The sequence below is a fragment of the Microtus ochrogaster genome, chromosome 15 (genome assembly GCF_000317375.1).
Source record: "Microtus ochrogaster isolate Prairie Vole_2 chromosome 15, MicOch1.0, whole genome shotgun sequence".
NCBI lineage: Eukaryota > Metazoa > Chordata > Mammalia > Rodentia > Cricetidae > Microtus > Microtus ochrogaster.
In genome coordinates this window covers 36,581,180-36,605,635 of record NC_022017.1, presented here as the reverse complement: position 1 = coordinate 36,605,635, position 24,456 = coordinate 36,581,180, and the positions used below count along the sequence as shown (strand labels likewise).

General features: G+C 40.5%; 1 protein-coding gene and 1 non-coding gene across 2 annotated transcripts in view; one reads left to right on the top strand and one right to left on the bottom strand.

Moving 5' to 3' along the window:
* Positions 1–24,456, bottom strand: part of Lrrc6 (leucine rich repeat containing 6) — a 97,246-nt gene that overhangs the window by 28,521 nt on the left and 44,269 nt on the right. The window contains exons 9-10 of the mRNA XM_005354541.2: positions 22,194–22,263; positions 21,444–21,539 (exon numbers count right to left, since the gene is read on the bottom strand). Coding sequence (XP_005354598.1) covers positions 21,444–21,539; positions 22,194–22,263 — 166 coding nt within the window. The remainder of the gene's footprint in view (positions 1–21,443; positions 21,540–22,193; positions 22,264–24,456) is intronic.
* LOC113456772 lies at positions 12,533–12,639 on the top strand. The gene has a single exon (XR_003377513.1). It is a non-coding gene; the product is annotated as a U6 spliceosomal RNA (small nuclear RNA).

Sequence of the window (24,456 nt, the reverse complement as noted above, 5' to 3'; positions counted from 1 at the left end):
CCCTGAAGAAAGACTGATATACCCAGTGACTCTCCAAAGGAGAAAATTGGTTTTTCACTTTCCTAACAGGTGTAAATTACAAATAGCTTCATGGTCAGTGGTGGAACTTTGTGTTTTCTCAGTTCTGGGATTTCCCCTGGTTTAAACCCGTGCAGGTCTTGAGCCTGCTGTCACAGTCTCTGTGAGGTCCTGAAGATTGGCCCTGCTGTCACTGATCCTTTGGAATCATCCATTACCTCTGGCTTTTACAATTATTCTGCCTGCCCTTCTCCATAGATCCCTGAGCCTGGAGGGGGTTAATAAAGATGTCCCATTTAGGACTGAGTGCTCAGGAGCCTCCCACTCTCTGCACACTGTCCAGTCGTGGGTTTCTGTTGATCACCGTCCACTTAAGGAAGAAGCTTCTCTGATGAGGACTGAGCAAGTAGGATTGCCCTCTAAACAAAATATTTTATATTCCGATTTCCTTAACTGGGTTCTGACTGATAAGAAAAAGCATATAATTTACCACTTCTCCAAGAAGAACAAGATCTATTTTTCTATTTAAAGCAAGTCATTAATTCACAATATTAGAACCTATGGAAATTACCATTGACATATTAAAATCTTTGAACAGATTAAAAAGTACTTGCACAAATCAAACATTTCTTAAGTATATTCTATCTCAGGTCAGTGTGTAAGTGCAGCAAGGAAAAGCTCAATTTTGAGAATGATCAGAAGAGCATGTAGGATGAGGGCAACAGCTCTGACCAAAGCTGCCCACCCCGTTGTCTCAGGGAAAATGTTAGAAACGCTGTGATGTGAAGTGATGTGTGTTACATGACATACATTATACATGTATGTATGTATGTATGTGTACATTTAGCACTATTCTTAGTTGTATAAGAAAGCAATGTGCTGTCTGAAAAGTACACCAAATGTTACTATCACTAGGTTCCTTTCAATTCTTTCTTCTAGGCAAGTGTAATCTCTCCGACTGTTCCCCGTAGACGATCATTAATGCGCTGCAGGCTCAGATGAAAGGAGGGTCTTACTAAGTTAGAATGAGCACCAAGAATGACGGCGTTTCCAAAGAAGACATCATTTTACACCCTTGCCAGAGATAGTCTGAATAGGAAAAGTCTCTCTCCTCAGCTCTAAAAATTCAGGATCATCATCGCCATGCATTCTTCACTCATTCATTCACTAAACAGTTATGAAGGTATCTGCTACGATCCGGCCAACTTTCTAGGTCTTGGGAATTGAATACTGAATACAGCTCACAACCCTTTGTGCTCATGAACTTACCTTACAGTGGGAGAGGGAGTGGAAGGAAACAAATTCTGGACCTCCAGAGCACACGAGTGCTGTGGAGACCAGGAAAGCAACAACGATGAGGAAAAGCTGGGGTGGGCCAGGAGGTTTGGAAAGCAGCGTTCAAACTGGTGTTTTAAGGAAATAGTGAGATTAAGGGAAGGCTTTAAAGAGTGAACAAGCCCTTGAGGGACCTGGAAGGAATGGAAATTAGCAAGTAAAAGGGCTTATAATTTGGTACTATTCTTGCTGCTGTAATGGGATTTGGCAGAAATAACCTAAAAAAGAGAATTATCTTGTCACACAGCATCAGAGGGAGCTGGTTGGTTGTGATGGGGAAAGAAAGTGTGGCAATACAAGTGGCTCCATCCACATGGTATACGAGTGCTTGGTGGTGGATTGTCACACAGCATGGACCGGAAGGCGGAGAATTCAGGCTGGAACTAGAATTTGCTACCAACTTCAAAGGTGCACCCCCAGTTACCCACTTCCTCTAGCCAGGCCCTGCTTTTTAAAACATGAACTGGGGGTGGCAGGGGTGGTGCTTAAGATTTGCATACCACCATTTCTGAGAACAGCCTGCCCTGAGGAACAGCCACATTGGGCCAGAGAATGTTGTTGGAGTTGCACTGTGGTCAACAGCAGGAAAGGATGCTTGTGAGGAGTCTGAGAGGCACAGCCAAGGAGAGAGACCCCAGCCACAGACTCAGCACAAAGCCTGTGAGACAGGCAAGCATTTAAGTCTCGTGATAGGTGGCACTGAAAGCCTTCCTCATGCACAGCCATTATTCTTAGATATATAGTCTGTTTCTTCAACTTGTGGGGTTAGTCCAAGAGGCCTCTTCATGTTGCAAAGTTAAGTACAATAAAGGTTCTCCTAAAAGACTCTTGGTAGTCACCTGGTTGTTCTGGGACAGTCATAGACTATCTATCCTGAGGAGAAACGGAACAAGGTCCTAATCTCATTTCCACATGGAAGTCTCCTTAGCTTCAGAGATGTGCTGGGTTAATGAGGAACCAATGCTCACCTAAAGGCTACCACAGGCACCAGGAAAGGGGCTGTTGGCAAGAGAGTGCCTTGAAGGTAGAGATGGCCAGATTCTGAATGGGGGACAGCACCAGCAGGGGTTAAAGAGGGCCAGATGCGTGAGTGGTGACATCCATGCTGCTGCTTTTAAGCCTCTCCCAGGTTGTCATGGGCTTTTCTGAATGCTACATGGTTGTAACACAGCAGGGAACCAGGGAACAGGTACCTACGACTCTCACTGGGAAAGCTGTGCCAGTCCTTTCTGACTGTAGAGTTTCCAGGCGTTCCAAGAAAGGAGGCGAGCCAGATCCTGGTCCATAGCTACTGCTCTCACAGGGCGCCCTAGTCTTGTGGTCTCTTCTTCTCTCATCTTTCCCACCTGAGAGCAACTGCTGTATTACCCTGAGGGTCTCCTCTACAATGGAGGTCCTATCTTTCTCCTGAACTCTGATAAACCTTGTTCCCAGGCATCTCCTCTCCCTCCAGGTCTGGGCTTTCCAGACCTTTACACTTTTTATATGGAAAGTTAAGCACATGAAATCTTTAGTGTTGGGCTGTGCTTTGATCTGATTACTCTGCTCCTTTTTTTATCTCCATGGAAGATTTTTTAAATTTCTCTTTGAGATCAATGCAATAAAGAAAGACATAGCGATCAAAAGAAAGAAAATGTCATCTATGCTTTCCTAAAAACTATTGGTTTAATTGTGTCTGATGAAAGATCAAGCGACTACAAAACTATTTTTTTTTTTTGTAATAAGGGTTGCTGCCACTTTCCCCTCAAGTGGAATGAGGCTGCTGAGCTAATAATGACAAGGTTCCACTTTGGTCAGTGTGTCTGAGGAATAAACACAAAACAGAGAAACTGGTATCTTTTTTGAGCCTGAAAACTCCTGGGACAGAGTTTCTTGTTAGTTAGCATTTCTTTGTGGGCAGGAGAGGCTATGTGGAAAATTGAGGGCTGGGCACAAAAGGACAGGATCACTTTAATAAGCATCTTGCTTTTATCCCCTTTAGGTTATTATAACAGTACCCGACCAAGATGAAGTAATTTGTAGAGGAGAGAGGTCTGTTTGGGCTCATAGTCTAGAGGCAGGGAAGGGCAAGATTAGGGGATGCATCTGGCAAGGGTTTCACTCTACTTCATAGCATGGCGGAAGTTGGGAAGGGAGACAGTTTAGGTGTGTGAGAGAACAGAGGACTGCACTTTTGCAGTAGGGAATCCATTCCTGAATGAAGGCAGGAACCCATTTGTGAGTGCTCCACCCCTATGACCTAAACACCTCCCTCCAGGCCCCACCCTCTGGCACTCCCACATTAAGAAGCTAAAGCTCAGTTGCAAGACACATATTCACAACATAGATCATGTAGAGGCAGATTAGAGGGATTCAACCCATCTCAAGGGTATGTGCTTAGAGACTGAGCACTGTTAAATACTACTAAGAGTGATCATTTCTTAGGTTTTTAGTGTGAAGTACCCTCCAATTTTTCCTGTTTAGGGATGTGTAAACCAACTAGTTAAGAGTAGGCCATTCCTTCCCTTACTGACAGCTGATAGGTCCTTTTCCTTTATGCTTGGTTGCCTTGAGTGAGAAGCTGTCAGGTTAAGCAGCCCCTGATTTTGTTCCTGAGGAAGTCTGTTTTCTTTTTTTCCTACATTCATGAGCACTCTGAGGAAACTTCAAGGGCCTCTCAAACCACAGTTGCTGCCCAAAGTACAACTCCTGCTCCGGGAGGCCTTCCTCCAGGCTTGCGTGTTCATTTGGAAGACTCCGGTAACACTGCTCAGCTTGTCATTGGTCTCCCTTGGGAAGGGTGGAATAGCACATCCCTGGTGAATCAGCAAAAAGCCTGTGATTGGTGCGATGCAAGGCTGATGGCTGGTAAGTATTGAAGGCTGGTGATAGGTGGCACTGACAGACTTTCGAGTGTAAGGCTGTGATTTCTAGCAATAGAGAGTCATTTCTAGGACTTGTGGGGTTAATCCCAGAGGCATCTCCAATACACCCTATCATTCATGCAGCAAAGACAAGTACAATGGAGGTTCTCCTATATCATTTTTTATTTACTTGCAGTCTTCATCATGGATAGAATGAGATAAGATGATTGTATAAAAAAGACAACTCCCAGGGCTTTTAGTCCTACACCCATCTAGCAGCAGCACAAAGAGCCTCTGACAGTGGGCAAAGATTCAAAGCTAGGGGTGTTAATACTCAAACCTTGGGAGCTTTAGCACAAGGTTGTAGGCTGGGCTGTTAACACTCAAAAGTGCAAAGTAATAGCCCTTGCCATAAATATCTACATGCATGTGCCTTTGGTTTTGAAAGCTTAGAGGAGTGTGCCTTGAGTCTTCAGGGTCTAGAACTATATAGGACAATGATTTTAAAAGTCCAGAGCTTGCTCTGTCCTGAGCACCTAGACAGATGTCAGGTTTCTAAAGACCATAACCATAAGCCTCAATTTCTCCAAGCCTTGTGCTGCCTGTTTCTGGGTTTGTGAGTCCAGGCTGTTAGACTCAGGCTACCAACACTAAGGGAGCTGTGCTTTGTCTATGCATGTTTTCTATCTGAATGGAGCAAAATCATCCTCAAGTAATTACTGATGACAATCTGATGTGTCCAAATGATAAATAGATACAATATTCTTTTAACAGTGAAAGTGTTGGCCAGAAAGGGATTACAGAGAAAAGATAAAGTTCAGTTAATTGAACTAAGGCGATGAAATGAGCAAATTCAAGAGACCTAACATTGAGAACCTGTGAAGCCTTGGCAGGAGAAAACAGGAAAGTTAGGAAGTGGATGGAGGAAGAGAGATAGGCAGAACAATGGAATATTTTCTAGGAGCTTATAAACTGGGAGTGAATGAGGAAAGTCAGAACCACATGACTCTGATGCCACTTCTGGTTGCCAGGAAACTGGATTTTATGGTGATAAAAGGGACATGCACAACTAACAAACAAGGATATATCCTGAGTTGTTTTGTGAGCATTACCTTTGAAAAATATCTCAAAATGTTTGAAGGGCCTTTGAGCCACAGACAAGAACAATGTCCTGAAATTAGTCCTCTGTCCATCCAATGGCAGCTCAGTACACATGGCCTACTGCCTCTACTTACAGTGGTGCCATTCATGTTAGATAATAATGTGGGCAAGTAACCAGCCTGGTACCCAAGCATACTCCAGTCTCACCCAGAAAAAAACCCTAAGAATCAGAGACTCTTAAAGTAAACAGGAAGTACCTATTTCTTAATTTTTATAGCTTCTGGTTTCTTATAAGACATTTCAAGTTTCACCTTTTCATCCACATTTAATTAACATCAGTGTCTGAAGGAGACATTGTCTGTCTCCTAACCATACCCTTTGGACTTGCAGTGGCCTCTAACAGGATCTCATGCTCCATTACCTCCACCTCTACAGCTTGGGTCTTCTCCCTGAAATAACACAGGATTGCATAGTCTATGGTACCAGAACATCTGAAGTACTTGGAGCTTATCACATAACTACCACCTCACACCAGGTGGTAGCCAGCAACAGCCGTTGGATTTAAACAGGAAGTGAATAGATATCCTAGTTCTCATTGCTTCTCAGGTAAAAATGTCCTGATACATGTGTTTTCTACAATATCCTCTAATTTCCTTACCAGGGGGGTTGGCCTAATATAGAGCTGTGTTTTGCTTTCTTCCCTTCCCTACTTCTTGACCATTATCCCTTCACTTTAAAAACCAACTGCTATATTCAGATATCTAATATTCAGTTCCTATGAAGTCAGATTTTTAAGATATGTTTATAAATATGAAACTGTGGGTTGTAATTTAGTAGCTATAATAGCCATGGAACTCTGATTGTCACCTCCAGGCAGAAAAGCAACAAGCTAGCATGGCCAGATTCAAACACTCACAAGTTTCTACAGTATCTTATGGATGTTCTGAGTGTCTGGGTTATCTCTGTGTGCTGGATATTCATTTGAAGTAAATCAACATTCTTCAACCCACAATGAAGCCATGTCTGATGTGGGATTCCCCTCTGTATGATGTGCATATGATTGGTTAATTAATAAAGAAAACTGTCTTGGCCTGTTGATAGGGCAGAACGTAGGTAGGCAGGGAAATCTCAACGGTATATTGGAAGAAAGGAGGCAGAGGCAGAGAGAAGCCATGTAGCCCTGCGGGAGACAGATGCTGGAACATTAGCGGGTCAGCCACAACCACGTGGCAATACACAAGATTAACAGAAATGGGTTAAATTAAGATGCAAGAGTTAGCCAATAAGAAGCTAGAGAAGTGATTTAATTAATACAGTTTCTGTGTGATTATTTCAGGGCTGAGCTGACAGGCAGCCGGGAAACAAGCTAATATCCTCCTTAAAACATGTGTCCCGATAAGCCAATTGGAAATTACCTCTGCACGCAGTTGAATATGCACTTAGTAACACGGCCTACTGGACATCCTAGGTTAGGAGTATAATATACTTCAGTATCTTAGCCATTTGCCCTTATGACAATGTGACTAACTGGGAGCTGTTATTATTGCACTGCAAGAAAAGATAGTGCCACATAAATCTAAGATAAAACAAAATCGGAAGAATGGCTTGAACTGAACACATATCATTATGAAATATAAAAGAGTTGAGTCATCATAAAAGACCATATGAGTGTGTGTGGTGGGGGGGATCTTTGTTCCTACATAATACCTCTAAGAACAGATTTCTATTTGTAGATAGTGTTTATATAAGATTCCATTTCTTCATGTTCAAGGCCCAATTTGAAGACCATCTTAAGATACAATGACTATTCACAAGACCACTGGAGGCATGGCTTATTTATTGTCTTGATTTGAAGTTATAATCCTTCAGAATCCCATTACAAAGTGGGAGGTCATATATGGGAGGTCCCCTCATTGACTAAATCTGAAATCCAGCTGTTTTTCTGTGTGATAGCTGTAATGCCAAGTTTATTTTCAGCCTTTCCACTGGATCAGTGAACATGAATTGTTTATTATACTCTTAGGTACTAGAGCTACTAAGATTTTAACTCTCCTCACTAATTATTTCTCCTCATTATTTATTGGAAATTATCAGATGATGGAGCTCTGCTGACATTTAAAGTTGTAAAATTATACAGAAAACGAATATACTGGAACAGAAACTGTCTAGGAATGAAATTGAACATTCCCACTTTCAGGCTGTGGTATGAGAGAGAAGCATCCAATCTCCACTGTTCAAATACAGCCAGGGAGCAGACACATTTAGTGACACTTGGAAATATCTCATGAGAGTAGCATAAGAAAAGTTAGGGGAGGGGCCGGTTAATGGCAAGCAGCAAAGCAAGCAAGCAAACAAACAAAAGCCCTGCACACACGTCAGATGGGTGGAGGGTAAATGGCCACAGAAGATAATAGTGTCGGTGATTACAGACCTCAAGGAGATATTTCAGGGGAGGCCAGTTAGGGAAACGATCCCTTACTGGAGTTAGCTTGATAGCGTGTGAGGAAAGCCACCAAACCAAGTGACAGCAATGCTGGTAAGGATGTAGGCAAAAAAGAAAAAAGAAAAAAAGAAAAAAATGAACCTTTGTTCACTGCTTCAGTGATTACAGAAATTGGTATGTGGTTTTTCAAAAGCTAAAAATGGAACTAACATGTGATCAATCTATATCACTTCTGGGCATATACCCAAAGGACTCTATGCCCCACTACAAAAAATTCTTGCTTATCCACACTTAGCTATGCACATGAGCTAAGAAATAGAACCAGCCTAGCTGTCCATCAATGGATGAATGAATAATGAAAATGCTGTGTCATATACAATGGAATTTTACTGAGCTATACATAAAATTGAAATTTGAATGCCAATAGAAGGAACTAAGAAAAAAAAGTACTCTGAGTGAGGTACCCAGACCCAGAACAACAAATGCCACATGTTCTCTATCCTATGTGAATCCTAGCTTCCACTCTTTAGATCTATGTGTTTAACTTGGAGCTCCTATCAAAAGCCAGGAAAACAGAAAGGGGTTATTGGGTGGTGAATGCTTTAAGAAAGTAGTTAGGCAGATGAGGGCAGAATACAGGAGATATAAGAAATTAATTGGGTGTGGGGGTTTGGGGACAATAGAAGGAAAAGGGGTCATATGAAATCAAAATGAAGAACATATTTAAAAAGTCATAGGGAAACATACTATCTGCAAGCCAATTACAAATATAAACTAAAACGTAAGAACTAGACGAGCTCTCTTGCTTGGTCATATAGCACTACTCCTAGAAGTCATGGATTATTAAACAAAAACCCACAAGAACAGCTAGGTTGTTTTTATGAATTTTTCTTTTCTTTTTCTTTTTGGTTAAAGAGTACCAAGAGGCCCTTAAAACTGTATGTTCTTGTCATTCTTCTTGGTTGTCCACCAGAATGAAATGATAAGACACCACATACCTAGGTTATAAGATATAGAGAAGTTATTGCAGAACTGAGCTAAAAAAAAACCTGTCTCCTTTTGCATTAGCTTTCATAATGCTGAAAGGTGCTATGTAGGTAGTAGGGAAGAAAAGGTATCAGCGGTCTTATCCAGCTGTGAGTTCTATGAACTACAAACCAACCCAGGCAAGATAGGTCTACTGCTACAATAGTGCCTCAACCATTAAGGCAGCAACCAACAGTTCTCTTAATGGAATTGAGGAACACTCCACAGGAAGAAATTCATGCCTGGTGTTGTAATCCCAGGAAAACTTATGCCTGTGGATGTCATGAGCCCTAGGAGGGAATCGAATACCATCATTTAGCTAAATGTACATGACATCAAACTACAATCGCTACTCTTAGCTTAATCAGAAAACTGTCTCTTTACAGTGAATGGTCATAATACGGAGACTCTTGGCTGCCCAGTGTACTGAGAAGGGACAATTGATTGTACAGCCCTATAACAGGACATTTATGCCATCAAGTCTAGGCTCAGGAGTATCCCAGGAGATGTGGCAAAAGTACACAAGAACCAGAAGAAAGGGAGAAGGGCAGCAGGGTACTATTTTCTAGGCATGCCACAGGCATTCAATCATGAATTCACAGCAGCTGCATCTCCATGCAGTGGCAATTCACAGTACTGGATCTGTCAATGGCCAGGGATGGATAGAGGCAAGGCTAATGGAGCAATACCCCTCCATGCTGTACTGTTTGGCCATTAATGGATTCTGGTGGAAAGGGGAGCTATTTGCTTCAGACATACCCACACTGATGAGCCCACCAAGCTCCACAGAATAGTTCCATACCTGTCAACATAAGATGGACCTAGTTAAATCCAGTAGGTCACAAAACAAAATGAAAGAGAAATGAAAATTGGAAATGGACCTGCAGGGTGGAGGAGGTGTTGACAAGGTTGGGGCGGTTAGAGAGTAGCCAGAATGCACTGTATACAGTCATGGAGTTGTCAATTAATCCTCCAAGTTTATTTTGGTTGTGATAAAATATGGAGACAAAAAGAAACTTAAATGAGGAAGAGGTTTATTTGACTTGCAATACAATATATTGCCTATAATTTCAGGGAAATTAAGGCAGTAATGCAGGCAGCTAGTCACATGGCAGTCACAGTCAAGAGCTAAGACAGAATATATTTTTGCTCCTCTGATTGCTCTCAACTAGCTTTCTCCTTCCTTATGCTGTTCAGTTGCCTAGGAAATGATGCTGTCCACAGTAGACTGGGTCATCCTACATCAGTCAACAGCCCCCTATAGACATGCTCACAGACCAACCTCATTTAGCTAATTCCTCAATAACGCTCTTTTCCCAGGTGATTTTAAGTTGTATGAGGTTGACAATTAGAACTAACCATCTCAGAGAACAAATTTAGTTAATGAAAATATAACATATAAATAAAAGATGTCCATTTAGAGAGTCCTATAATCAATCAGACCAGGGCAATAGATACAGGGGATGGTGTTTTTCATTTTCTATTTTTGTTTTTTTAGAAAGAAGGTATTTCCAGGATGTTTTTAGTATAAGATCCAGATAAACAAACTTCACTGAAATAGTACAGAGAAATAGAATTGCCAAAGGGGAATGAAATCATTCTTTGAAACTTGAGTGGAAATAGGATCTAAGCCTCCTGGGAGGAAAGAGGTGGGAAAGACCACAGGTTTATAGAACTAGAAAAAGAAAGGGCAAAAGAGGGACTAGAAGGGTTGAAGTAGGTGGTGACAACCTTTCAATGCTTCCATTTTCTCAGGGATGGAAGTTTCAGGAATGAGTTCAAAATAGAAATAAAAGAATAGCACTCTGAATGCAATAGACCAGCCTTGAGGTGATCGGTGAGCACTCCAGGCCCACATAACAACCAGAGAATAAGTGTGAGTCTATGTCAGCCATACCCCTTGCTTATGTGAGTAGAAAAACGTGTGTCTGAGTAATATGGAGGAAGGTAGTCTGGGTTTTATGCAATTACGGTCTGTTTTTTGTTGGCCTTAATATGTGACCTTCATATCCTGTGTTTGGTGTAAGCAGAGACAGACAACATGTTCACCAACCAAAATGGAAATGCATTTTGTTGATCAGTTCCAACAGCAACTTCCTTAATCTCAGTTAATTATTCTGAAAGGCATCCCAAAGGAAATCATGAAGCATGGAACGCTCCTATAATTTGTCAACTGAAATATAGATGGAAGTTTAACTAATGAATCAGTTTAACCTGATTGAAGTGAGCAAGGCCTCTCAGTGCATGCAAAATTTCAGTTGAATCTTGTTAAGCTGGCCTGTGGTGAGATGGCAAGCCCAACATCCCCAGGCAGATGTTGAGAAGACCATCATATACAGATTACTGACTCTAATGACACATCTGGAAAATGGGCTGAACAGTGAACATACGCTCTGGGAAACTGTGAAGAATAGCCTAGCTCAGAATAGCAACTAAGATTATAGATCCGGAAAAGTTACACACGTGCAGCAGCTCTGCAGAGCAGACCGGTGAAAGATGAAACCTTCTGAGGGACAGAAGTGTCACAAAGGAGAAGGACGTTATTGTGTTTCAGGTTTTAATAATGTAAATACATCTATTCATCCTACCTACAATCTATGAACAGCGCATTCTCAGAAACTGCCATGGCTTGGATGTGGTTTATCCCTATCAAAGTTTATTGCCCAAAGTAATCATACCAAAAATGGGAGGGCCTTTAAGAGGTGACTGAGGCAGGGCCCCTTTGTGAAGGGATCATGCAAGTCTTATGGAGGATTAGTTCCCAAGAGCAGTCTGTTACAAATGGGCAAGCTTGGGGCCTCTCTACTTTCTTACTGATTCTCTTAACACATGGTACTCTGCCCATTGTCATTTGTCTCCAATCCCATGAACGTTCCACACGACTTCATGTATCATGTTCCCATCTAGCCAGGGGATCCTTGTCAGATTCTTGCACTATTTGTTCTTCTAGAACTAGAGTTATGATTCAAATAAGTTTGCTTTCTTCATAACTCACTCAAACCAGGCCATCCTGTTATAGGCCACAGAGAGTGGGCTAAGATAATAATCACAAAGCAATATTAACTGATATTATAGTGTAATATTAATAAATAGTAACAAGCAATATTAATCAAAATTATGCATGTCTAAATACAAATAATATTATGTTCCAGACACTGTTCTGGGTGCTTTGTTTTGTATCAGTTTATAACATGCTTACAAAAACTTCTTGAAGCCTGAACTATTACAATCACTTTATAAATGAGGCATCAGAGGCACAGAGGAATTAGTAATTTTCTAGGGGTCACACAGATGCTGAGTAAAACTAACAAGATTTGACTTGGGTGCTCTAGCTCCAGAGGCTATGCTTTTAATCATTGCATTCCATCATGTCTGATGGATGGCAACACAAACTACAGTGGGCTTCTTTTGGAGGCAGAATCTCATAGGCTTATTTTAAATACAATCTGAATAATACAAATGGGGAAAATGTGAAATAGCTGGAGATAGTTGGTAATTAGGATGTCAATTAATTAGAATGTTTTAAAAATTCAAATTCAGTTACTTTATTCATTCATTCAAATATATATATATTTGAATATACATTCCTTATCAGGCTTTATTTTAGGTCACAGCAACAAGGCAGTTTGGAAAAGGCAAAACCATGTGTTCTCTAGAGGCTTATATTCTTGTCAGGGAGAAATCGACAGAGAAGGAAACTACCAGGCAATAAATGCTATAAGGAAAAAGTCAGCAGAATGAGAAGCATTCTTCAGAATGCAGGTGGGTGCTCGCTGCAGCAGCACACATACTAAAATTGGAATGATACAGAGAAGGTTAGCATGACCCCTGCACAAGGATGACATGCAGGTTTTTGAAGTGTTCCATATTTTTAGAAGACATTTCATATTAGTCACAGGAAAAAAATCCATCAAGAGGTAATCTTAATACTGAATGTCTACACCCCAAATACAAGGGCACCCTCATATGTAAAAGAAACACTACTAAAACTTAAATCACACATTAAACCCCACATACTAATAGTGGGAGACTTTAAAACTCCCCTCTCGTCACTGAACAGATCTGTTAGAAAATTAACAGAGAATAAGGGAACTAACAGATGTTATAACTCAAATAGACTTAACAGACATCTATAGAACATTCCATCCAAACATATAAGAATATGCCTTCTTAGCACCTCTGGAATCTTCTCAAAAATTGATCACATACTAGGTAACAAAACAAACCTCTACAGATACAAAAAACTGGAATAACCCCATGTATCTTATCGGATCACCATGGCTTAAAATTAAAATTCAACAGCAACACTAATTTCAGAAAGCCCACATACACATGGAAATTAAACAATGCTCACCTGAATCTTCAATAGGTCAAGGAAGAAATAATGGAAGAAATTAAAGACTTCCTAAAATTCAATGTGATGGAGGAAAGTCATTGGTTAAAAAATAAAGAAACTGCCTTGGCCCATTTTATAGCTTAGAACATAGGTGGGTGGAGTAAACAGAACAGAATGCTGGGAGGAAGAGGAAGTGAGCTCAGAGGCCATGCTCCCCTCTCCCAGGCAGACGCCATCGATGAAGCTCCGACCCAGGATGGACGTAGGTTAAGATCTTCACTGGTAAGCCACCTCGTGGGCTACATAGATTATTAGAAATGGGCTAGTCCAGGTGCGAGAGTTAGCCAAGAAGAGGCTGATATAATGGGCCAAGCAGTGTTTAAGTGAATACAATTTGTGTGTTGTTATTTCGAGTAAAGCTAGCCGGTGGCAGGAACTGGGTGGCGGAATGCAACCCGCAGCTCCCTACTACATCAATGAAAATGGCCATACAACATACCTATATTTATGGGATACAATAAAAGCCAGAGTTAAGAGGAAAGTTCATAGCACTAAATGCTTACATAAAGAAGCTGGAAAAATCCCACACTAGTGAGTTAACAGAATACCTTAAAACTGTAGAACAAAAAGAAACAAACTCACCCAGGAAGACTAGACAGCAGGAAATTATCAAACTGAGAGCTGAAATCAACAAAATAGAAACAAAGAAAACAATACAAAGAATAAATGAGACAAAGAGTTGGTTCTTTGAGAAAATCAACAAAATAGACAAACCTTTATCCAAATTAACCAAAAGGCAGGGAGAGAATATCACTTAACAAAATTAGATCAAGACCAGATAAGTAAATCAAATAGACCTATAACTGCTAAAGAAATTGAAATGCTCATCAAAAGTCTCCCAACCAAGAAAAGTCTAGGGCCAGATGATTTCAGCACGGAATTCTATAAGATTTTCAAAGAAGACCTAATACCAATACTCCTCAAATTGTTCCACACAATAGAAACAGAAGGAACATTGCCAGCCTCAGAAAGACAAATATCATATGTACTCACTCCTAAGTGGCTTTCAGACATACATGAAAGAAAAACCAGCCTACAAATCACAATTCCAGAGAACCTAGAAAACAAAGAGGACCCTAAGAGAGACATTCATGGATCTAATCTACTTGGGAAGTAGAAAAAGACAGGATCTCCTAAGTAAATTGGGAGAATGGAGATCATGGGAGATGGTAGAAGGGGAAGAGAGAGGAAGGAAAGAAAATATATTGCGCAATTAAACAATTTTAAAAAAAAGAATGCAAGTGGGGGGATGAGGAACCACCTCCTTAATCAGAGAAAACTTGAGAAGAAACATGAAGGACAGGGCACCTTATGAGAGTGGCTGCTTCCAGGAACAAAGTGCTAAGCTCCCAATGAGTTTAGCAACAGAAAATTGAGCCTTGGTCTATGTGACATGAACAGACTTAAGCTGGTGGAATTTGCCTACTGGTCAGTACTCTGAACAGATCTGAGCATCTTTGAGTAAGAAAAGAGAAAAACATAATCTGGACATAATGAAAAAATGCCAAAAGATGTGTTTACTACATAGCCAGGCCTAGTAGCACAGATCTGTATTGCAGCAACTCAGGAGGCTGAGGCACAGGACTGTAAGTTCAAAGCTATTTTAGGCTGCACAGAGTCCAAGGATAGACCAGGAAACTTAATGAGAGCATGTCTCAGTGTGAAAAAAAATTGTAGAATAAAGGTTGAGGATGTGCGGTTCAACAGTAAGACAGCTGCCTAGTATGTATCAAGCCCTGTGTCCAATTCCTACTTACTGAAAAAATAGAAAGAAAAACATGTTTAGGATTTTTTTTTATCCCAATAAAAAGGGTTGTGTCTTTGGAAAATGAGCACACATTTCCACAAATCCACATGGTATGGTTTGCCACATCTAGTCCAGTCCAGCAGGCCAGCTTTTCACATTGTTCTTTACAAATACACCACCGACAGACTTGGACATCAACCATGATACACTCTGATTTAGATGACCCAAGCAGTCTAAGACACAAAGACTACGTTAGATGTCCTGGAAATCCTAGTTTCTCTTAATGTGCTAGCAGTACCATTCAATGAATGAACTGAAATGCCATGTCTGATTGAACTGATTTTTATTCATTCTTAGGTGAGACAATACATTTTTATTTATTATGTAAACCTCTTTGAGTCAGATTTTTCTGTTACCTGAGGCCAAAGGCATCTTAATTGTATGGTTTTCTTTTATCAATGAATTTTATGTACTGTTTATATTTAAGGTTTGCATGACCTTACAGATACAGTAGATAATGAGAAGGTCAGCTCAGTAAACTTAGCATATCCATCACTTACAGCTACCCTTCATGCAAGAACAACTATAGCCTGTTTATAGAGTGTGGATCTCATGCAAATTTCCTAATGCTAATTCCTATGTTGTACATTATCTCTCCAGACTTGTTCATCCTACATTTATTCTACTCTGTCCTCGGACTTGCCTTCTTATTTCTATCATGTATTATCATCATAATTTTGTTTTGGTTTTCGCTGTTTAGAATATGTAATTATTATTTTTTTTAATTAACTTACAAAGCTACTAGGTTCCCACATTGGGTTTTCATATTCTGTTTTGGTTAGTTCTCCCATCCCATCTCTCTGCCTTCACCCCTTTTCTTGGTATTCATTCGACATTATTCTCCCTTTTGTTTTGTTCTGTTGTCTTTCCCAACCCCTCCCTTACTCTCTTAAAAGTTTTTTTTAACTTATCCAGCCATAGGCCCTTTCCAACTTTCCTGGCCTTTACCCATTTTACCACCATCTTCACTATAATTTTGTTTTCTATCTCTGTATATTTGATTTTTAGAAACATTCCACCTTAAGGAATCTTGAGCATGTCCTTTCAGTGCCTGGCTTGTTCCACTTAGCATAATATTCTCCAGGCTAATCCACTCTATGGCAAACATGAATTTACCTTTGTATGAATATATATAATAGTATATATAATAGTTATCATATAGATTTACATGCACAAAAGTTTTTTAAATTAATTTACTCATGAATTTATACTGAGTTTTATTCTTATAATACATTTTAATATTCCAAAGGTTTTTCTCAGTAATCATAATACAGACCAGACTCATGCAACTTCCTCATAAATCACCAAATCCAGACACATGGAATACCTCACTGGGTTCAATGACAGTATTTTAAATGTTTTACTCAGAAGCAGTATTATGAAAGTGTTAGTTTTCAGTAACACTCACTTTAACCATAATATAAATGGACTTAATTTTATTCATTAGAAAAAAATATTTGTTGTCAAGTTTATAGGCTCATGAATGAACAACTATTAATTTTAGGCAAAAGGTGTTTATTCTCTGAGGTCTGATTTTAGTGACTCCTCTTTTATGGAGTAGTGGTACAAGATGGCTAATCTGTACCTGGTTGCCGTCTCTCAGAATCTTAGGAGATAATCCCTCAAAGAAAACCATTTTCTAAGTCTATTTCTGAAGATAGACTAGAACCGGTTCTACACGGTCTATGTGCACCATCTCACCTAGATTCTACTCTTAACCATGCTAAATATGCTACGGTTTTTACATTTTAACATGAAACACAAGGGCAACTATGAAAAGAAGAAGAAACCCTACTCCTCAGGAGGTTAAGATAGAAAAATACTGAATTTAAGTCTCGTTCAGTTATGGAAGTAAGACTTGCCCCCAAAACAACAAGACAAACTGCAACGGGCAAATGCAAACAGGAGACTGTGTTCATTTAAAAGGCTCATAAAACAGACCACAAAGACAGTGATGGCACTGGGCTTTGATCCCAGCACTTGGGAGGTAGAGGCAGGTGGCTCTCTGTAAGTTCAAGGCTAGCCTGGTCTACAAAGCAAATTTCAGGACAGCGAGAGCTGTTACATAGAGAAACCCTGTCTTGGAATACTCCCACCCCAGCAAAGAATAGCAGTTACCTTTCATCGTTATCTTGTCAGTTATACTAGAAGTTTCCAAACAATTGGGGGTGGGTTGCTGCTCATGATGTCACACAAATGTCTCTTTTGAGTATGGAGATAATCATGCTCTCTCTTAGATTTCCCTGAAGATGTTCTAGTTAATATAGGCACACTCCTTTAGTTTGTTGTGGGGACCAAAGACAACATAATCCTTACAGTAGTGTTTGTTATTTTATTGCCTGACAACAAATTTCACTTTCTATTTTTTGCCTCAGGAAAAAAAAATACAAAATTGATTATCTATGGTCAATCTGTTGGAAAATTGGCTATGGAAAAGGAAGGACTATTCAATCACTGTGGAAGCTTTACTGGCTAATGAAATTTATGTTCTTCCTAGCAGACACTCTCCTTCCCATTATCCCTTCCTTCTCTGGCAAAGGATGCCCATTACTGGTTTATCTGTCCTTCTCCTGCAAACCTCAGGGGCACTGAAGAAGGTAACCTCACCTTAGCTCAAGGGATGAGGTCTAAGGAGAGATTAATCAAACTTGTCACCAGCCAAGTCATTGTCATTGTCATTGGCCAAAATGGTTTTATGTTTCAGGGTGAAGCTAATCAAGAAGACTAGACGGACTCTCCATCTAGTTGGACTGTTTATTCTAGAGGGACTTTTGCTCCAAGGTGATGAGAGATTCTCTCCCTATGTCTTTGAATTCTGCCCATTTTAAGTCAAGCAAGGTTGGGGCTGGGCGGGAAGTGTAACACCTGTTACTTCCTGTGCTCATCTGATCGGAGAAGTTGCTTTGAAAAGCAGCTGACATTTCAGAAAGTCCTTGGCTCCACCCACTTAGAGGCTCTCTACCTTCTCCTACCTTCCTGTAAAAAACAAAATTGTTTCTCTATGGTTAAAGTGAGTTTGTGAGGTGAGATTCTACAGAAGACAGCCAAAAACAGTTCAGCTCTCTCAGCAACTTATAATAAGAAATCCAGATACTTCACGGGGAAAAGCAAAAATTTTAAAGCATCCTTCCTTAATTTTTTTTCAGAGTTCTTCTCTATGATAAGACTGTCATGGGATCAAGTTATGTTTCTGATGTTCAACCTCGAGATCAAAGGAAAATTACCTAAAATCTGAAAGCAAACAGAGCCAATCCTTCCAGCCTGCAGCAGTTATAAATGCCAGGGCTTTAATCTACCAGGGGAACACAGACTGGATCCTTAGCTTTGGTTTCCACTCAACATTCAGTGACCCTTTTACAAACCATCTCCAGTCTTGAAGCCCACCCTTGACTCTTCTTCCCTGGGTGCCATTGGCCTGTTGCTTGATTCCCATTTTCAGCAAAATTTCCAAACCCAGCTGTCTGAACCTTCTCTCCCCCGTGTTTCTAATTCTGGCAGGCTTCTCTGAGACGGCTCTCACCACTGTGGCCTCCATTTTGACATATCCAGTGAGCATCCCAGTGTGTTCCTCAGATTCAGCTTCCTTCTAGAAAAGGTGTATCTTCTAGACGTCCCTGGTACTTTGAACTTTCATGGGTCTTGCCATTCACCGATTACTCATCATAAAGCTGTAGGCTGATCTCAGAGTGCAGCTATGTCCCCTCTGCTGCCCATGAACTTGCTCCACCTGTGCTGACAGACGCTTTTTTTTTCCCAGCACTCCCTTTCCTACCATTTCTACACTCATAATTTCCGGTTCCCTACCTCTGACCAGTTCTTTCTACTGAGCTCAAGGCAGACACTTGCAGACGCCTACCTAAGAATTCAGGTAGACGCCCCGTGGCATTTATTATTTAGAATCACTACATGAGACTATGACCAGCTTCCCTTGAGTCCTTCAGAGCCCTCCCCAACTGATAGGACACTGGAATATGCCTGTTAGTTAAAGCATCTTTGACTTTCCCCATCAAAATACAACCTCAACGTGGTGACTCATCACCTGTCTGGCAGCTCTCAATAGGGCTCCCTCACTGCAGACACTTCTCACTTCCTTATTTTCTAAGTCAATTTTTTTTTTCTTTTCACCCTTGGGTTCTTTATCCACACAGAAGACAGTATTACCTTTTTAAAATCTTTGTGGAGCTGAAAGGATGGCTTAGCTATAAAGATAGTATACTGCTCTTGCAAAGGACTTGATTTAGGTCCCCAGAATCCATGGTGGAAGGTTCACAATTACCTGAAACTCCAGATCCATGGGATGTGACTCCTCCATCTGACCACTTTGGGCTCTGCACACCCCCCCCCACACCATTTAATAAAATAAATCTTTTTTAAAAAAACATAGGTTTTAATTCTCGCTGAAGAGCTATCAGTAAATTTCCTTGGTCCTTGGACTAATATCTCATATTACTTGCTATCACCCAGGAAACTATGTGAAAGTTGCTTCTGCCAGCATTTCGGGCATCTTCTTTCTACTTCATTTATTCTGTTTCAATTCTTCTAGATTTTTCTTTTATGCAGTAGCCTCTCTTCCATCAGTTTCTTTTTTGCTTGCTATTCTTTCTACTTAGCACAATACCTTTACATAAATGGATCAAATACATCATTCAAGTCTCAGTTTAAATGTTGTCTTAGCCACTGTTCTATTGTTGCAAAGAGACAGCATGACCAAGGCAACTCATAAAAGAAAGCATTTAACTGGGAGCTTGCTTACAGTTTCTGAGGCTTAATCCAATATCATCATGGCAGGGAGCATGGCAGCACACAGGCAGATGTGGTACTGGAGAAGTAGCTACAATCTACTTCCTGATCTCCAGGCCAAGAGAGACACTGCACCTGGTGTGGGTTTCTGAAACCTCAGATCCCACCCCCCAGTGACACACTTCCTCCAACAAAGCCATATCTACTTCAATAAGACCACACCTTCTAATCCCTTTAATCCTTTCGAACACTCCCTGGTGACCAAGCATTCAAATATATGAGCCTATGTGGGCTATTCCTAACCTAAGCCACCACAAATGTCATGTTTTTATAGGTGCTTTTCTTGATCCTTCCATCTAAAGGGGTTCTTGATGTTATTGTATGTTTTATCTTCAGCACGGGGCCTAGCTCCTTCAAGAATAATCTCTTTTGTTTAACTGTTTGTGGTCCCTTGGTTCATTCAGCATGGGGAACAGAATCTGACTGCTGCTAGTATGTGCTCACCACACTGAATTGCTCTTCTACCTGGATTTATCCAGGGGCTGCCTCTCTGGCTTTTCTAACACATCCACATTAAGAAATTGTATCGAGAGGTGCCTCTGTCTGAGGTCACCCGCGGTCCTTTCTGATGGGCCTTCTGGCTCATTTTTCCTGTCCTCTCTGACATTTGTCCTCTGCTGCAGCCACACAGAATCACTTTCCAGTCACATATGTGCTTCACCTTCCTTGTCTCCTTGCCGTTTAGCTGTTCTGTTTCCCATGAATCACAGCCAACTGACCCTTCAAAATTGGTCACACACTTCATCAAATTAGCCAGTAACTCCACTATTTCTAGCTCATGCCTTCTTAATTGTTTTCTTCTCAGACTGTGATTATATACTTATAATCATGTCTCCCAATTAGAATTATTAAAAATTCATATTCATATCATCATTAAACTGGAAGCTGACACCAGGCAGGCATTCAATAAATGTATTGAACAGAACCACTACCATATGAAAACATAGAACATCAACTTCTTTCCTTCAAATGAATAAAATTTAAGGAAAATAATGTGTTATATTATTAAAAAAACTATAGTATCAGCATCACAGAATGGTACTTATATTGTAAGTTTTGTTCACATTATCATTCTTAAAAATTATAAAAAACTGGCTGCGTGGTGGTGGCACATGACTTTAATCCCAGAACTGGGAGGCAGAGTCAGGCAGATCTCTGTTAGTTCGAGGCCAGCCTGGGTCTACAAGAGCTAGTTACAAGAGAAACACAAAGAAACCCTTTCTCAAAAAATCAAAAAAAAATCATAAAAATTAGATGCCTGAAGTGTTAGTAACTTTCCCAAAGTTATAAAACTATTAAGCTGACTGTTGAGAAATCAAATACAATATCTTTAGCGAAGCAAGGCCAGCTAGACACCCATGCAGTAGACAGGGTCATCAGGACCAGTCTCACTTAAAAGAACCATATGGTCTGTCACTCCAAGTGCTACGCAGACTCTGGTCTGCAGAAGTGATCAGATTGGAAGGATGAGTCACCCTGAACCTCAGTTACACCCCAGTCTCAGAAATTTTTCCTCTGAGGCCTTTACTTTCCGATCTGAGAAGTGGTGAGCATATTTCTGGTTTTCTCAGCTAAGGGTACCCTAATCAGAACTCATCATTAGCCCCCAAAAGTCACACTCCCTCAAAAACCATCAAACTCAGACGTGAAATTTGTCCAAATGCCATTTCCTACCTTGGGCATGCATATCAGCAAATGTCCTGTTGTTTGAGACCTTTTAGCGGAGCTCTTGTCAGGCTGGACCTCTGCAGAAAGGGCAAGCTGAAACGGCTGCAGGTGAGCACAAGGGGGCACAGAGAACAAAGCCATCTTAAAAGGAAAGTCCACCTCAAGGGACATTCTCACCGTCAATTCATCACACACTGTTACATTAATAAAGCTGTTCAGATGCACTAGGACATGCTATATAAGCCATTCCTGACATGCTGGATTTATGTACAATCTAAAGACTATTCACCAGCCATGATCAGTGAAATTTTCATGAGACCACTTTGGGTAGAAGGGTCACTTGTAGATAAAACATCAACCTATTTCTATTTTAATGTCTCTCTGGGCTAACCCAAATAAATGCTCAGAATTAGAAAAAAATACTATTTCAAAATGATCAAATTATAGTTTCCATGAATGAACTCACTGACTACTCAGAATGGGCATTCGATTGAACTTTATGGTCATGATATGAACTTTGGAAGATTACAGTGCACCAGATGCAGGTTTAAAGCATCCATATTCTTGAGATACATGAAGGTAACAGCCATCCCCACTGTATAACATACCTGTGATATAAAACCACACACCTAACAAACAGCACATTGGCTTGGTTTCTAGTTTTTCTAATTAGGTAATACTTTTTAAAAACTGGGACCACACAGCTTAGGTCAAGACTTATCTCTTAAAAAAACAATATTCCACAGCTATGCCTACCTTTCCTTTGACCATTACTCGAACATACGTGGGCTGCACATCAACGTCAATTAATGAAGTATCCATGTACCTTCAAAATTAAGCATATCAGATCTAGTAATTGTTAAAAAAAAACATTCATTCCAAAGCAGTAAAACATGAAAGCATGCTTGCAAGACCATTTTAGATGAAGAAAGTTTTAAATGTCCATGCTAAACTGGTCCTAAAATACCAACCTTAAATTCTGCCTAGTCCAGAGGAAACTCAACATATCAGCAATTTCATTTTTAGACATACAAGTACACTTGGCATTGATTGCCCCAGCTCAAAAATATCTGAGGTCTGAAATGCCAGAGGTTTTCAAAAAAAAAATGGTTTGTCATATTCTTCCATGAATATTTTATTGAAGCCCCTAGGATGTCAGCAGCCTATGGTGCTGATCCACCCCACTTCGGGCCACCAGCCACCAGCCACCAGCTCTGCTTTCTAGATGCTCTGTGCCCTACAGCTGTTCCACAGGTGCACAGGACCCGCACCGCTGGGTCCTAGAAGGTGCAAGCAGCTGAACAACAGTGCCTTTCAGGGAGAGCAGCCACCCAAGGCCAGGCTGCTCTTTTTATTCCAGTTATATTTTACACCACACATTAAAATAGATTTAGTCCAGTAACTATATCTTAAAAACTGATTGTAAATATAAGGAAACGAGGCAATGTTTCACGATTAAGATGGGGGAGGGGCTCATCCAGAGGGCTGTGGTGAGGATCAAAGACCCAGGCTTTGGAGTCATACAGGTTTGTGAGGAATTCACTCCTCTGACTCCTGATTCATGGCCTTGGACCACATTCCCGAGTTCTTGCTCAGTCTGTTTCTTCCTCTGTACAGCAAAGAGCATCCTGCCCTCTAAAGGTGCTCAGAAGGCACACAAGCAATGTTCCTCAGACAGTTCATGCTAATAAAGTATATGTTATCAGCTCTCAAATGATAAGAATAAAAAATGGACAGAGCTCTCTTCCGTGCTTAGGATTTCTATGTGTTTACTTGCTCCTGCCTATAACGCCTTTGTTTCTTACCAGTTCTTTCTGGGGCAAACTACTTCTCATCTCCCTGTTTTCACTGCTCAGGCCAACAAGTTCCACTGGCCATCCCATGCTGCCAACCACCAGTCTCACAGCCTGACATTCTGTTTCCCTGACCTTTCCCTTCTAACTTACTTTCCTACCTAGAGCCTTTCTCTCCGTAGTTACTGGCTAGGGGTCTGACTGCTTAGTGCCCATGTCCTCTGCTGGGGGCACAGGATAAAGGGAGCCGTAGTCATGTGCAATGTGCTGGTGACAACCCTCATGCCTCTCACAGAGCAGGCATGCTGTGTTTTTAAAATAAATCCATGGTGAATGGGTTGAACTCCTCCATAAATAGTCTCATGTGCTGATAAACTCCAAAAATAATCTAAAAAGGAAAATAACCTGAAAAGGATGGAAAAGGTGGCAGCTATGAATATTTACCACCAAGACAACAACAATAATAAAAACAGAAATGGGGGCTGGAGTATTGTAAGAACATAGGGTATGAAATCAGTATGAAAAATATAGAGTTTTCTTCAAAGGCGGGGAGGGCCAGGCAGCAATTGCACAGAGATTGGAGAAGGTGGAGGGAAAAAGCGTTGTTTAACAAAGAGGAGAGCATCTAGAAGTAACCCCATTCAGCACAGGCAAAGGGAAAACACAAATGCCCAGAAACTAAAACATAAACAAGATGCAGAATACCTACACAATGGAATATTATGAATCCAAAAAGAGAAATTCTAACACATGGTACAAATAGACAAGTCATGAAGGCGTAAAGGTCATATATGGTATGGCTCCATCTATTTAAGATTTATAAAATATGCTCTTTTAAGGATACTGAACTTGCATTAGTAATTACCCTAAGGAGGAAGAAATGAAGACTGCTTGATAGATATGGGGTTGAGGTAAAAATTGCTAATGGCTAAACAGCACTGTGAATTTACCAAGTGCTACTGAACTATATATTCCAAAATCTTATGTAATGTGTGTTTTGCCACAATAATAAAAGCAAAGATGGAAAAAAGACATAAATGATTATGTTCTGGCTTCTCCAATTATTGTTTACTGTGTCAAAAGTCAGTCTCTGAAAACACACCTTCTCTAGATCACTATAGAGTAACAGTCTCTCATACCTCCCACAGCTACTGCCAAACAAAATGAAACACAAAACATGTAAGAAACCATTAACCAGCTAGGCAGTGATGCACGCCTTTAATCCC